The sequence below is a fragment of the Anser cygnoides genome, chromosome 1 (genome assembly GCF_040182565.1).
Source record: "Anser cygnoides isolate HZ-2024a breed goose chromosome 1, Taihu_goose_T2T_genome, whole genome shotgun sequence".
NCBI lineage: Eukaryota > Metazoa > Chordata > Aves > Anseriformes > Anatidae > Anser > Anser cygnoides.
Genome location: NC_089873.1, coordinates 149,769,054 through 149,784,551, shown reverse-complemented (window position 1 = coordinate 149,784,551; position 15,498 = coordinate 149,769,054). Strand labels below are relative to the sequence as shown.

The window sequence follows — 15,498 nt, the reverse complement described above, 5'->3', positions numbered from 1 at the left end:
TTAACACCATAAACTTTTGGATTAAAAAAAAATTAGTAGCACATAGTACATACAGAAAATTGTTTGGGTTTCATTAACATTGTATTGCAGGATATTTGGATGATCTTTAAAAGTCTTAACATATTTCTGGAAAGTCTAGTTTAACAGGTAAAATACTTTTCTGTGAAGACTGAAAAATGCTTGCTTACTTGTTGTTTTTTTTTTTTAATCAATTCATTATCAACTTGGTTAAGGAAGACTTTTTGTTTTTTCCTTATTTTTTTTTCCTTATGTCTCTGCTCCTAGAGTGGTTCTTTTTTGAATAACGTTTTCTTCTGTTTTAAAATTCACCCAGCCCATGTCGAGGATGGTGTGACCAAGCTTTTGAACAATAATTTACACGTTGCATTGAGATGGTTGGCGCACGTCCATCTCAGCGTATGCTGCCTCCTGAGACTCCAGCGTCAGAGCTTTTTCTCATTCACTGCCCATTGAGAAGCATACTAACTTATCCCAATTCTTTCTTTTTTTTTTTTTCTAGGGCATTTGCACGTTAAAGGAAGTCAAGAAAAAATGTCCAAGTCATTAAAAAACTACATAACAATTAAGGTAATCTATTTTTGTGAACTGAAGAGATGTATGTATGTAACACGTAAATATTACTCACAGCCTTCTTTTGAGAAAACACATGAGCATTTGCTTGTACTGCAGTGAAAGAAGTGAAGCAGAGTGTTTTTCTAATGCAGATGTACCTGTTATTCTCTGTTTGGACGCAGGAAACCAGCTGTGACTCAGGGATTGTTCATAACTTGGGTCTCACTGAGCTGAGAGTGTTTGTAGGAGCAGCGTTTGTGCCTAGTACCAGAAATCTGCGTCGCAGTAACGGGTTCTCTTCTGTACACTCATCTTATCGTGTATGAATTTGGGACTTAGGCAAGGGTGGATATTTTTCCTTGGCCTGATTTAGGCGAAAAGGAAAATAGTCTCAGCATTTTCTCAGTAATTTATCAGGTATTCTGCAACTACACTATCATAATGGTCTCTTTTCTTCTCCTTTATTTTATTTCATTTTTTCTTACTGTCACCTTCTTGCTGATGTGCACAGACCATTGTCTTTTAATACCTCCAAGCTGCACGAATACGTCCTGTTTTACCATGTCAGAGAGAAGGAACCATTCGCCAGAAGCAGTTCAGTGAGTCAGTAACTTGTGGATCCTCTTCATTCCTCCCTGAAGGTCCACAAAGGGGTTGAGCCAAAGTTTGCGGCGTAGCGCAGAGCAGGGTTTGTGTCATCGTGTTGGTGATACGCTGTACTTAACACCATCTCAGCTCCAGCGATGGCTGACACCTATTGTTCGAAGCGGGTAATTTTCTTCCTTGAGACAAAGCTTGAGAGGCTGCTTCAGCACTTATGTTCCCCTCTGCCCTCTTGGAAGACTAATTACAGTCCTTTTAAAAGGAGTTCTGCTTTATTCTGAATTCTCCCGGTCTTGTCTCGTGTGTGTACAGTTAAGCCTCACCTCCCTTAGGAAAATTATCCATCGCTCACGGTTTTCACAGCAGTTTTCTGAGTCCAAGCAGATGTTGTAGGCAGGGTGGAGGAATGGCTATTAATGCAGTGCACACAACAGAAAAATGTATAGAAATGCTCCCCTGCATTTTTCCAGTGACACTTCTTTGTACGGAGGAAAGTGTTGTGCAGGAGGCAAACAGAAATTTCTCTGTAGCCAGCAGCGATATGCTCAGCAGCAAAACATTCAGGGCCTTCTCTCTTTCCTCGTGGGTTTCTTCTTCTAATTTCTGCGATTAGACATGGCTAGCAAATGTTAATCCTCTCCGGCAAGTAACTTTCAGTCCAGCGAGCCAGATTTCTTCCCATACAGTCTTTCTGCATCCTGGACGCTAAGCCCTGTGCGGAGCTCTGTGCCTGTGCTCTGAAAAATTCACGGCCTCGGATGGTGCCGGCGGCTTTTCCTTTGTCTAGGGTGGCAGAGGAGCGGGGGAGCACATTCCTGGCAGCCACTGAGGCATGGCTCTCCTTTCCTGCAGCCGTGCTGGATGCTCTCAGTCCAGCTGCGCTATTTTTCTTCCCCCTTGTTCCCTTTTCTGTGCGTGTTTTTTTTCTTTTTTCATATATAATGGCTATTAATTCTGACCTCCAAAATCAAGTGCGTGGCGATAATGCACTGCCAAGCAACCCGCTTTGAAAGATTTACGGGTACTTTCTTTCTCCGTGCTCTGTTTTTAATGCAATACAGAACTGATTTCTGCAATTTGGATGACCCCTTCCCAAATTCAGAGTTTTCCTCAGTAGAATTTATTTCCTTGCTTTACTGACATTGTTTTCCTTCTGTATATTAGCATAAAGCTTCTGGGAACACTGAGTACATAAAGTTATGAGTTAAGTTTATTTCCAAAAAAAAAAAAAAATTTAGTTTCACAATCTGTTTCTTGATTTAGCTTGCACTGATTGCCTCAATTATTTCTATTTTCACTTGAGAGACTGCACATTGCTGACATTTCGCTACCTTCAGTGTTCAGGCTGGTTTAGTCTGGCAGCAGAAGCTAAATTCTGAAATGTGCATCTTTAAGCAAATGACACTTCCCCTGTTTTCTTCTCGTACTGACTTCACCTTACGATTTTCTATTTCAGTGGTACTTCAGTGTTACAAACTTACTATCACCAATTTGCAAATTGGAGAAAAAGAAAAAAAAAAAAAGCCAGGAATGTGATGTTCAGTTAATCTGCCACCTTGTTCAACCTTCTCGCTGAGAGCAGAGCTGTCAAGTGATTGAATGTTTTATCCGTGTCCCTTCCAGGCACTTAAATAGTTCTTTGTCGGGGTAGTAAATTATTTTTAAAGCTAGATTAGTAGGGTGAAATTAATGAGGTCTCACAACTAGCATAGATAAATTCCAGTGATTTTTTTTAAAAGCTTTTTGTTCACTCCCATGTTTTCCTTCATAAGCTAGTCCTCCAGAAAAGGTACACTCATTTTCTTCTTTGAGAAGTTTTTGTTTGTCATAAACTTTACAAAACTTAGGAGTTGTCCTTTCCTATAGGATTGTATCCCTCTCTTAGTCTAGTAATTTTTTTTTCCCCCCACAGGTCTTTATTCAATGTATGTTTGATCATCATAACAAAGTATTTTTCAGTGTTTTATATTTGTGATTGACATTATATGCATATTTGTATATTCTATGTATATATACACATTATATGTATATGGAATTAGATTTTATTTAGTTTAGACTTTAAAGCACTTTTCTAATTTAAAGTTTTAATCCTAATTTAAAGATCAAAGGTTATTTGTAATGTCAGTTTGTCTGAAATATGCTGTAAAACTAGCGTAAGAGAATTGAACAACAGATGAAGAAATTATCTGGTGTAATACTAAAGCTGTCTTTTTGTGGGTGGAGTTTAGGATTTTCTGAAGAAGTTTTCATCGGATCAATTCAGGATGTTTTGTCTGCGCAGCAGGTACAGCTCAGGTAAGGAAGAGGTACGCCTGGCTCTTCGCACACACCTCCCAGAGCGGGGATCTGGTGGCGCAGAGGAGCGGGTTCCTCCTGCCGTGCCTCGCAGCTCCCACCCTATGCGGGAAGGTTCGCTGTGCTCCGTGGGGTTGCTCTTGGGCTGACATTTAGAAAGGCATCTTTACCGAGGGCAGCACTTAACTGTTTGTCTAAATACCTTCCTGAACTGAGGTTAATTACAACTCTGAATTAATTATGCTTTCAATTAATGAATTACCTCCACCTCTTGATTTGCATCTGTGGCAGCCAGTTACATTTCAGTCACAACCAACTGTTTTTAGAGACACATGCAGGTAGGGTTTTGCCTTCTATTCCTCTAGGGTACGACAAGGGCTTATCCCTAATAATTTTTTATTTTTATTTTACTTTTGTCCCATGGAGTTGCTCGGCATTCAGTGCAGTGCAGCTCACTTGGACGAACGCTTGATGAGCTGATGATCGCGGTAAGCTGGCGGGAGCTGCTGGCAGGGAAAGCTGCGGGGGAATTTCGCTGGCTTCCCTCTCTCTACACCAGAGTGTTTCCATCAGGCAGGCGCTGCTGTTAACCAGAAGAGGTTTTCGTATGGATAGCGTTGTTACCAGTTTATTGGTATCTGCCAAAAGTGGATGGTAGCTCCATGGCTGCTGTTGGGTAATGTGATTTGTCAGCACTCCTGGTACTGCGCTGAGATGCTGGAGCACACCGAAACACCTGCTGTGCTATTTAAGCCGGCCTCCAGATGCCTCAAATAAAGCACACCTAGCAGTAGGACTGGGAGAACTGACGTGGTGAAGGCTCTGTGGCTTTGCTAATGTGTAACACGCTGTGCATCCTCACAGGCAGGCAGTTACTGGACTGGGAAATCTTTTTGCTCATTAATACCTCTGGCTGCTTGCAGGAGCTGCCTGCTTGGTGGAGCCTTGCTTTTCCATGGCAGTCAAAGACATCAGGAAGGCTGCATATTCCTGAAATACTTGGAAGTGTGGGATAATAAGAGCGTGCTGGTTTGTAGCTGCCAGCCTCCACCACTGTAGGAGTGGAGGAGCGAATGCTGGTGGGGGGGTTGCAAGAGGACCAGCCCCTGCCTGCGGGGTGCTACTGCTGTGGGGACAGCAGCCTGCCTGGCTGTTTCCTCTGGGCCTCTGTGGGCAGAGGAAATAAATTGTGCACGCTTGAGTGGCACTCTGGCTGCAGCTGGGGGCACGTGGGAGCCTGGAGTGAATAAAACAAAGGACGAAGTAAAGAGGCTGGCACCTACAGCATTGTCATACCTCTGTTTGTTCCAGAAACAAAAGCTGAGAGGCTGGGTTGCCTTAGTTGCCTCAGGGGTGAGGGATGGCATGGACAGTCCTGCAGGATGCCTGCACACCCCTCTGTGCTGCTCCTGAGCTGGCTGCCTTCGAACTGACCTGAGAAGGACATGGTGATTCTTTGCCTTATTTTTAGGTTAAATATATTCCCATGGTAAAAAACAGGGCTGCCTGTGCAAATCTAGGTGTCTTGGCTGAAAGGAAGCGGTGGTGTTGTATGGATACAATGCCAGTGAGCCACTCTGCAGATAGGAGTTGCCGGAGGGCGTGCAGCACTGCCACATGATGAGGCAGGATGCGGTGCTGACTGCAGGACCTGTGTCGGATAGACGGGCAGAGTCAGGCACTCACTGTGCAGTGAGTCAGGGCGTGCCCGTGCCGTCAGCTCAGTTCAGAGATGACTACTGCATTTCTCCTCGCCGCCTGCTTCCAGGAGGAGAGATCCCAAGCGCCTTCTGTTTGTTCCTAAAAAGCTTTCTGCAGCCTGAGCCTGTTGGTGACGATTCCTGCCATCCCAGCCTTGGGAGGAGAACGCGTTATCCTTGCTGGGATATCAGCTTGGAGAGTTGGGCAGCGTTAATGTGCTCGTCGGATTGAGCCCATAAAAGGCCTTCAGGAACGCTTAGGTGAGGCCAGTGTCTGATGGCTCTTCTCGTCTGGAAGCGTGGAGGTGCTGTCCGCTAGGATAAAGCTCCTCTGCAAAGAAGGGGCTGCGTTGCCTGGGGCTGGGGGCAGGTCACCACAGGCTCTAGACATCGGTGCTACTTAACATTAGGAGCACACAGCCAGGAAGACATGACCAGAGAAACAGGTTTGAAAATAAAGCCTGAGAAATGAGGCATGACAGATGCTAGTCATCTCCCTCTGTGCTTGGGTACTGCAGCAGTGGCAGGCTGGAGTTTGCTCCTCTGCTGGAAGAGATCAGACTGCAAATGCTGGGTGGCATTGCCACCTGTGCTTTCTGACTCCCGCTTACCCCTGTGTGTCTGCTTCTGTGCACACGAAGTGCTGAGCGGTGTGCTAGGGAAAAATAAGACGTGCAACAGAAGAACAGCATGGTCTGCTGCTGCCACTGCCGGTGCTGTAATCGCTGATCCCTAGCCTCTCTGCCCTACTTACTGATTTTTTCATTCTGAGGCTATCAAGCACACGTTCGGTACTCTGCAGTTTCCCTGGATATTCCAGAGATAGTCCTTTGGTGCTGTAGTTTAGGTAGATCTTGTGCTCAGAGCGGGCCTTTTTGTGGTCTGTGATACATTTACCCTAAAAACCCTCTGCTTGTCTCCGGAACAGGCTCAGAGATTTTCTGTACTTGAATGAACTGAAACATTTTCCTCGTTCGGGTCTCGAATCGTCGGTGCTAACAGCAAACACTCTGTTATTCTGCACTTATAAGTGATGGTTTCCGTGGCAAGGAGGGAAGGGGTAGATGGAGAGCTGCTCGAGCAGTGTGTGAGCCCTGTGGTGCATTTGCAGCACGTGGCGGGTTAGAAGAATGCCCTGAATCAGTGGAGAAGAATGGCTTTAATCAAAGCTTCATCAGAATAAACTTTCATCAAGTATTCCTCTCGGAGGCCCTGTAACCAGGGTAATCAGTTGAGTAATCTTAGTGGATATAAATGATCTTCGATATCTCACGGTTTTCTAAAAGTCACTACATCAGTCTTTTTAAAAGCTTAGTAAAGCTTAATTTTAAAACCAATGTTACCGAGTCAGGAATGCAGATTTTTAATTACACACAAGTGGAAAACCTGACAAATACAGTCCAGACTAACGCCTCAGTTACACTGGGACAAATCCTGCAGAAAGTCTGTTTAAACAGCTAGGCTTCTTTGGGATTTATGCTAATGGCCCTGAGATCAGGGCTCACATCTGGCTTCTGCCCTCGGTGAAGTTACCTAGTGCAGACCTAGACTGCAAAACGCTGGGTGCCTCTAGATGTGTAGGTGCTGGTGATACGGTCCCTTAGCAGTAAGTGCCTGTATTCCTCAGTCATTGGTGAGGGTTAGGCGTCTTTGGAGGTCTGCAAAGACAGAATGTGTCTACCTAAATTAAAAATATAAATTAAAATAGGAAAAAAATTCAGGGGGAGATAAGGTATGTTCTCCCAGCTTTAATCTGGGGGGACTATTAGAAGTACGTGCCATCCAAACGCGTTAGATTAATAACCAGGCAGAAAGATTGAATACTGACAAAAGAACTTTAAATCAAGTAGGTGTTGCTTCAGTGAGCTTCCAAACAATTTTCAGAACAGTCTAAAGCCTTTCCAGTAGGTTACATGTTGTCATATATAATGATCGTCTTTTAGGTTGATCTAATTCACCTAGTGCGCTTGAAAACCAGAGTTGCTAATTAAATGTGCAATTACGAAAAGTTTGCTCTGACAAGTAACAACAAACTTTTGTTCCCGGAACGGCTGTGGCTCAGAGTATCGTGCCTGTGTATGACAGCAACATCCTCCATATCACAACGCTTGTTGGTTTGTTTTTTTTTTTCTTAGCAGTACAATTCAGTGATGAGACCATGAATGATGCAAAGCACCTTCTCCAGGCAATCTCCTCGTTTATTAGAGATGCAAATGCTTATATGAAAGGACAGCTGGTATGTGACCCCGTTAGAGAAGACATACTGTGGGAAAGGTAAGTATGCTTCCTGTGTCTAGAGATTGTCATTATGTGAGCAATAATTTGCAAATTGCTGACAGGCTCGGAGGGCTGAACTTTGTAACATACTGAGTTCTGTTAAAGAAGAAGAACTGGGAAGCTGTCTTCCCTGCTACCCTCACCGAAGCTAGCTTTTTTTTCTTATTTTTTTAGCCAGCTGTTTTTCCTCACAGTCTGCTATACTTAGTTCATTGTATTTGTACAATCATGTTATTTATCTAGTGTGCCTGACCTAATATAAGCAGCTTTTCCTTCTACATCAGTCAGGAGGTGCAAATATATGTCTGAGGTTGCAAAGCTACCCAGGACATAAGAACTGTGTGTTAGTGACTGAAGAAGAAAGAAGACAACTGGAAAGTAATACACCTTGGGTACATGAGGTTGTAGTGAAACTGGCTTACAGGCTGGTGTGAAGGAGAGAAGGGTTACTCAGAAACTGGTCAGGAGAGATTTCACAGGGAAAGAAGAAGTTCTGTTTGCTGGGACCCTGACAGTGATGAGGAGAATCTCTTCTGGAGCCCCTCACAAAAATTAGATCATCTTTCAGAATCACAGAGTGATTTGGGCTCAAAGGGACCCTTAAGGATCACCTAGTTCCAGCCCCCTGCCATGGGCACAGACACCTTCCACTAGAGCAGCTTGCTCGAATCCGGAGATGTGGATGGTGTTGGGTGTAAACCTGAGGAGCGTGGTGCTCTGGATTTAGGGTAGGAGAAGCAGCGAATGCTCGGAAACACCACGTGTACAAGCCGCTTTGAGGCGTGCGATCAGAGGGGAAGATGAAGTGAGAGACAGTTTCTTGGTGGTGCGTGCACGGTCGTATTGAAGAGCTCGTGGCTGTACCAGCTGTGTCTCACTGTGTCTCACAGGGAGCACCGGAGCATGTCACAAGGAGGGGAGGGTTTGAATTAGCTACTCGTGATATTGGGCAGCTGAAGCTGTCCTTCAGCTGGAGGCAGCAGGGGACTTGCTGGTGAGAGATAAGGCTTAGAGGTGTGAGGCACGTAAGGAAGTCAAAATAGAGTGTCAGTGGAGGACGTAAGAGAGGGCAAATCGTGTGTATCACTAAATATAAATTTCTTATTTTTGGAAAGTGATAGGTGTTGAATGGAGAAGGGAAAAATCACAGGCAATAGCTTTGGGTGAATGGATTTAGTGTAGCAGCCATTCGATATCTGAGAGAGGCAGGTATTCCAGGCAAAACCACTCAGAAACAGGCAAAACAGGGTTGAGGCGATCCCCAGAGGTACTACGACAGCTTGAGGCTCCCCAGGTAACTCTGCTCCTGCGGCTTTATTGTGGAGCAGCATCCCCATGTCAGTGGCTATCAATACTCAGTTCATCTAGCTTTGTACAACAGAAAGCTGCCAGCAGTTGTTCGCAGCTTGCTGTTTATTGCCCCTGCTCTGCTCACCCTCCCCTGCCAAGCGGCCCCGCTGGGCAGCGCTCCTGCGACGACGAGCGCAGGCTGCGTGAGGCGGGCTTGGCTTTTCCACCAGACCTTTATCTCAGCCTGTAGCGGGGTCACGGAGCTGGAATTCAGCTATCCGAGGAAACGGGGAAGCAGAGCCTGCATTGGGGCCGGATCCTGCCAACGGGACTCCTACCTGACCCGACCCGACCCAGCTCTCCTGCTAAGCGCTGGAGCAACGCGTGTGACATGGCTTTGGAAGAGAAACGTGCCCTCAGCATGAAGAGCAGGCTGCTAGAATAAAGGACTTAGCAAAACCGCTAACGCGCTTAATATCAAGCCAGCTTTCCATCTGTTTTTAAATGACGAAGGCGAGCATTGCTCCGCCGTTGGTTCCTGTGATTAATGATGTATTTATTGAACGGATGTAGCGCTTTGGGTTCTGACGGGCGTCAAGTTTTTTCCCTTTGCAACCAAAAAATGTGTTCCCTCCTGATCAGCGTAGCATCTCCCCTCCCGGAGCAGCTCAGGAGGAAATGGGTGTCCTTCCGATGACTCCTCCTGACTAGCTTCAGCGTACTGCTGGCATCTTGTTTGTCTTATCTTAAACGTTACCTTTTTTCTTCTTGAAGGCTAGCCAACACAAAAGTAAACGTGAAGGCTGCATTTGCAGATGACTTTGACACCTCCAGGGCTGTTGCAGCAATTATGGACCTCGTTCACCATGGCAACAGACAGCTTAAGGCTGTTACTAAGGTAACCCATTAGGATACAGAGATCAGAAAATGACAGCTGTCCACTGTCCTACTGTTTAATGCAGACAGATTAGTTTATTGTTCACACGAGAAACCAGCAGAAACAAAGCTCCATAAATTGTTGACCTTAATGGTCCCCATTTGTCCCGGCTGTAGCGCAGGAATTATATACGACTATTGTATTATGCCTTGCTGTGACCAAAGTGTCTCTCTTTGCTGCTGCCCGATATTATTTATACCTCGGGTTTTCGAAAGGCCTGAAGCCTCTGTGACATGCAGCTAATTTTTAATGCTGGTTTTACGGCCTTACCGCGCTTCTTTGCTTAGTGTCTGTGCCTAGGAGTGGGCTTTAGTAGGGAAAGGGGTGGTGGTCGCTTCTGGGGGGGCTTTGGCAGGCAGGCACAGTTAGCTCTAGGTGCGTGAATGCTCATGGGGGTGAGCTCGGCTTCAAGGAGCAGGGATCTGTTGCTGTTGGCAGATCATAACTGTGGCCTCAGCATGCCTGCATGAGTCCCCATCTTCAAGTGGCTTTTGGCAAGTCAAGACCCTGTTAAGGTCTCTCGATGCTGACACAAAGGAAGCATCTGGAAAGGACAAGACCTAAGCAATAAACATGGTCTGAGGAATTGTTCTCTTTTACCAACAACCCCCTTTCTCGCTCGAGGCGAACAGCTCAGCCTTGCTGCTGTGCTCCTTAATTGCCGTTTTCGTGATGTCCACCTTGTGCTGTGAAAGAGATGTTGAGTATATAGTAATAGCTGATTTTAAGGGAGAATTTGCTCATTGCTTTAAAAATCCTGCCTCCTCCTGGTCTTGTTTTGGTGCTGATTTTAAACTCCCTCTTCAGCCCCATCTGCCCCTTTTCGTTACAAAATGACTCACTGAACCCCGGCTCAAGCCAGTTTGCAGCAGGGATCTGTAATAGCATTACTGCTCCTTAAATACACGTATTGCTAGTCACTGCTCATTTTCTCTGAATTCATTTTGCCAACTTTGTCAGCTGAGTCCGGTGGCTTGGTGTCTTGAGGGAGCTTGTCTGGGTGCAGTCCAGCTTTTCACGTTTTACCTCCTGGTTAACATGTGGGTGCTTTTTCTCCTTAAGAACTGAGTGAACTCACATTAAAAAGAGGAATGAGTTATATTTATCTTCTCGTAATTTTTATCTTAGTTGGCACATTCCTGTTTCTTTCCTCAACAGTTCACTTCAGCTCCTTCCAGTTTGGAAATTTTAGGTTTTGGCTTATCTCAGACCCTGGTGGAGATACCGGATAAAATCCAACACCAGCTGCTAATTCGGTTGTTTATATCATTATTCTTTTTTTTAGGCAAGTGTTAGTCCCTTAAATCTCTTCTCAATCCGTCATTTAATTTTGAATTAATTTTATTTTTTTTTTTAGTGAAATAAATGTGGAGGAAAGAAATAAAATACCTGTGTTCTTAAACACTAGTCCATCACTGCTGTGCTGCTTGCTGGTGCTACTAGGGCGTGACAAAACGCCATAAGCAATCTCAAAGCAGACTTCATGTTGTTTAAATCAATAAGACACTCAAAAAGGTGGTGGGTTGTTTTTTTTTGACATTTATTTTAAGGATGCCCTTGAAGCTGTGATTTTGCTCTGTTATTTGGTTTCCATGCACAGAGCCCTTCCATGCACAGCGGTGCTATTTTTAGGTCCGATTTACCGTGCGCGCGTAGTGCGCCGTGGTTGCACGCATCTCCCCTCCTCGCCGCGCGTGCTGGTAATAAGCTCGTCCCCTCCCCCATTTGCTTGCATCTTTCCCCCCTCACAGCACAAAGGGAATCGCTGAAGGTGCTTTTATAGCCGTGTACAAGTTCCCGTCGGGGCGGGTTTTACTGGTAGAGGTGGGTCTGTCTAGTTAGTGGTAGCTCTCCCTCGCCGACGCGGCTATCGAGAGATGCCGAGCTCTGTAATATATATTGACTGGACAATCTCTTTTGAGTGTTTTTTAAACAGGATGGCGGATCTCCCAGAAGCTCTGTTGTGTATGGAAGCATTATTTCCTATATAGAAGGCTTTTTTAATGCCCTCGGGATGTCCTTTGAAGAAAGACAGGTATGAAACACCTCTTCTGTGAGCGCTGGTACATAGTAACGGCGCTAGCGTTCTGTTCTGTACAATGCTTCCTGAAAGCATGAAATGTAACAAAGCTATTTATGGTTTTAGTAAACCCTCCTGCATTACTTGCGGTTTCTGCTGTGATGTTTCAGGAGAGCGTCTGAGCAGGCAGAAAAGGGTAAAGCACAATGGGGGCTTTTTTCCTTCCCTTGGGTGTTCCTGTTTGACTTCTGCAGCAATTGCATTGTAGAAACGAAAGTTGGAGGAACAAAACGAGATAAAGTTAGTGCTGGAGGGCCTTTAAGTTGGTACTGTTCTCTATCTGTCTTTTCCCTGGCTCTTCCTCATTTTCTGATGGTTGCATCCAGGCTGACTTTGATAGCCATACAAATATTCCTGTGCACAGCAGGAGCCAGGGCTCAGCTCCTCTGCAGAAAGCCAAGGTGAGGAGAAAGGGGCTGCTCTGCCTTCAGGTGGGGTGAGGGGAGGAGGGCCTTCACTGGAAATACCTTATGTATCTTCTAGTGCTTGAAAAAGGGCAGGAACAGGGAGGGAAAAAAGAGAGGAAAAGCCCAGTGGAAAGTGCTGCACAGAGAAGAGGACAATAAGTACGAAGGCGATATCCTAGTATCAGGAAGGGGAGCAGTTTAAAGTGATACAGGGTTTTGGAGGCTAGCAAGCTCTGCTGTGCTCGCCTCCTGCAGCTTCATGAGTGTAGAGCTGAAGACCAAGAAGTTAAAAACTTTCTTCAGAGAAACCCTTCTACAGGAATTTATTTTGGGGGGGGGGGGGGGAAGAAGAGAATGAGAAAATACAAATAACCTTGTTCATCCAGTACAGTAATCAGTGCATTTAATTACTTTGCTTCTTTGCGGATTTTCCCACAAAATTTCTTCTGAAACAGCTGCTGGATGCAGTTCAGCTGTTCGTTATTCCTCATAATGCACGCATTTGCCATGTTTAGTATCCCACTAAAAAAGACTAAACACTTATATTTGTGCGTATATTGAATGTTGAAGCCATTCCTCTGTATTCTGAGCTGTCTGTATGCAAGTGAATATTTATTTTTACTGAAATAAGTGCCTTAATGCTTTTCTTTTTTTGTGTGCTGTGCTAGTTTCTCTGGGGTATCGAGGTCAGCAGAAGATGTTGGTGAGAGGTAGGCAGGAAGGAAGGAACAGCGCTGCAGGTCCTTCTCTGTCTCTCTGCTTTTTCCTTTTGCCCTCAAATAACCGAATCAATAAAAAACTTAATTTCTTGCTCAAGACACCACAAAAGTCTGTGGGCTACTACAGTAAATAAAATGAGCCAGGAATTGTTCTCCATCCTCAAGGCCAAGCCCGAACAGGTCAGTGCACAGCCTGGCAGGTCACCCCTCTCGCCGCTTAGCAAGGTGGCCACGGGTAGGCACCTCGCTGGGAGCAGTCCCTGGCCACCAAGGATCCCAGTGCCTGGGCTGTCTGGGACAGGGCTCCACGGCCAGGCTGCTGACAAACTAACGTAGGGGCTACTGGGAGCAGTGCTTGGGCCTTCCTCAGTTGGGTACTTGCACATAGCCTGTGGATCTGTCTTGCTTTTGGGATGCAATTCATCTCGGCTAACGAGCTGTGTAGTCTAATGTAGCTGCCTGTGCTCCTGCAACAGTCTTATTTTATGAGACCGTCTGGGTAAGAACCGTCTCTCTCTCTCCACTGGCTGGAGAAGGAGCCTAGGCAACCACAGGCAGGAGGGGTGAATCCATCTGAGGTTTCTGAAAGACATCCCTAACCAGGTAGAAGTCTTGTAAACGTTGCTCTCTTAGGCAGCCTTACCAGTTACTGCTGGGGGCTTCTAGCTGGCGAGTGGAAACCATCGTGCCTCTTTAGGGCTGGTGGGCACAGGTAAGGGCTTTAGCTCTCCTGAGAAGTGCTCATCTTCTGCGGGATAGGCAAGGACACATTTCCACATAAAACTTGTTACAAGCCCTTTGGCTACTACAGAAGAAGAAAGTGGAGATCAGGAGAGTCTATGCAGTGTTTTACTTAGGAGGTGAACTGAGCCCATTTCCCAAGCTGTCCCTCCTTTTGGAGGACCGTGCCTTTGTGTCATGAAAAAAGTGCCTCATTTGAGCTTTGCTGGTGGTGTCTGTGCGGGCATGTTCCTATCCCCTCTCATCATTCATCGTTGCTCTCCCTTCTGCATTTAAGCGTTTACCCTGCTCTTTTTCCTGTCCCAGGTTACAAGGGGACATTCCTGGCATTTAGATTTATTACCTTCTTCATGCTCATAAGCTGCTTCTTTAGCATGTTTACGTCTTTTGAAAGTTTGGGGAATTTGCTGCCTCTTACAATCCTTGAGAGCACTGAGCGTCTCAAGCTCTGGCCCCTAAACAGCTTCCCCCTCACCTCCTTCTCCTCTTCAGTCGTTTGCTTCAGGCAGTGACCCCTGGAAAGACTCCCTTTCATTCCCATCCCGCTGTTCTGTGACTAAATGCAGTCGGTCCCCTCCGGCTTTAATTACTCAGCCTCTCTTCTGCTCCCAGTCAAGTGTCACCGGCAGCTACCTCACCCCGCGGCACTGGTGTGCTTTGCATTGCGCTGCTGCGCGTCTGCTCCCCCTCTTGTGTCGCGGTGATAAAATGCCATGACCACGTCTTCTCGTCTGTGGCAGATTTGTCCTGTTGTAGATATTTGTTGTAGAAAGGGTAGTCTGGAGATGGAAGGCAAAAATACTGCATTTTCCTTGTTTGTGCTTCTCGAAGAGGGGCTGGTGTGCACTCTTGCTCTTCAGGAGTTTCCAGCCGAGGGACTGCCTGGGCTCCCATCGTTGGGCTGATAGCTGCTGTCAGGGCTTTCTTCTGTTAATTTGTCTAATCCCTTTTTAATTCATGCACGCTTCTGGCGTCGAGGAGGTTTCCTGATGAGTTCCACAGCTGGATTGTGCAGCACGTTACGTTCACATGAGTACCTTCTGCTCCACGGCAGACACCGTCCTGCGTAGGAATACCCTGAGCTACTTCAAAGCACGACTGTGCTGAAACTTCTGCCCAGCACGAGTAGGGGGCGTGATGTTTTAATCATACCGCTGTAATGGGGGATGCTCAGCCATGGGAGGTGACAAGGAAGGCCTTAGTGCACGCAACTGGATTGTGATTGATTTTGAGATCGCTCTCAGATGTTTTTAAAACAATGCGTTTGATTTATAGGTTGCTGTGGGAGGAGGAAACTCAGCTCTGCTCTCCAACGTGATGGATGAGCTCGTAAGCTTCCGCACAAAGGTCCGTAATTACGCTCTTGCTGTGCCAGAAGCAACAGACACCGTGCAAATAGAGGAAGGTGCCACGGGATCAAAAGGACCAAAACAAGAACAGAAGGAAAAGAGACAGAAGTTAATGCAGGAGAGAAAACCGCTCCTGGAGGCTTGTGACAGTCTGCGTGGAGACCTTGCTGCCTTTGGAATCCACATCAAGGTAGAAGGCAGCTACTCGCTTTGTGAGCCCGTTGGTGACTTTTTAAGGCGGTGTTTATTTCTGCCCTTCATGCCCCAGCAGCAGCTCTCATTGTTACACCCTGCATCCTGCACAACTGCAGTGGCAGGAGGCAGAAGCTGAGCTGAAGCTGAGCTCTTACCTCATAGTACTTCTGGCCTTCTCTTCTGCTCCCCTCAGCCTCACATCTCCGTGCAAGCTGTAGCTACTGCAGTTACTAAGGAAGTATTATTTCGCCACTGATAATCCCCTCATGTTCGGAAATCCCTAAACTGTCCAAGTCTAACGCACAAGAAAGGCTAGGAGTAATGTGTGCTAT

At 46.0% G+C, this 15,498-nt stretch overlaps 1 protein-coding gene across 5 annotated transcripts in view; it reads left to right on the top strand.

Annotated features, from left to right (window-relative positions):
• CARS2 (cysteinyl-tRNA synthetase 2, mitochondrial) overlaps window positions 1-15,498 on the top strand; it is a 36,574-nt gene that overhangs the window by 18,393 nt on the left and 2,683 nt on the right. For 3 of the 5 annotated variants that reach the window (XM_066985602.1, XM_066985584.1, XM_066985605.1), the window contains 6 exons: window positions 521-588; window positions 3,405-3,471; window positions 7,307-7,445; window positions 9,513-9,636; window positions 11,612-11,710; window positions 14,898-15,161. In XM_066985602.1, the coding sequence (XP_066841703.1) occupies window positions 521-588; window positions 3,405-3,471; window positions 7,307-7,445; window positions 9,513-9,636; window positions 11,612-11,710; window positions 14,898-15,161 (761 nt within the window). Of the gene's footprint in view, window positions 1-520; window positions 589-3,404; window positions 3,472-7,306; window positions 7,446-9,512; window positions 9,637-11,597; window positions 11,711-14,897; window positions 15,162-15,498 lie in introns of those variants that run through there. The other 2 variants (XM_066985592.1, XM_066985604.1) reach the window with 2 other exon arrangements.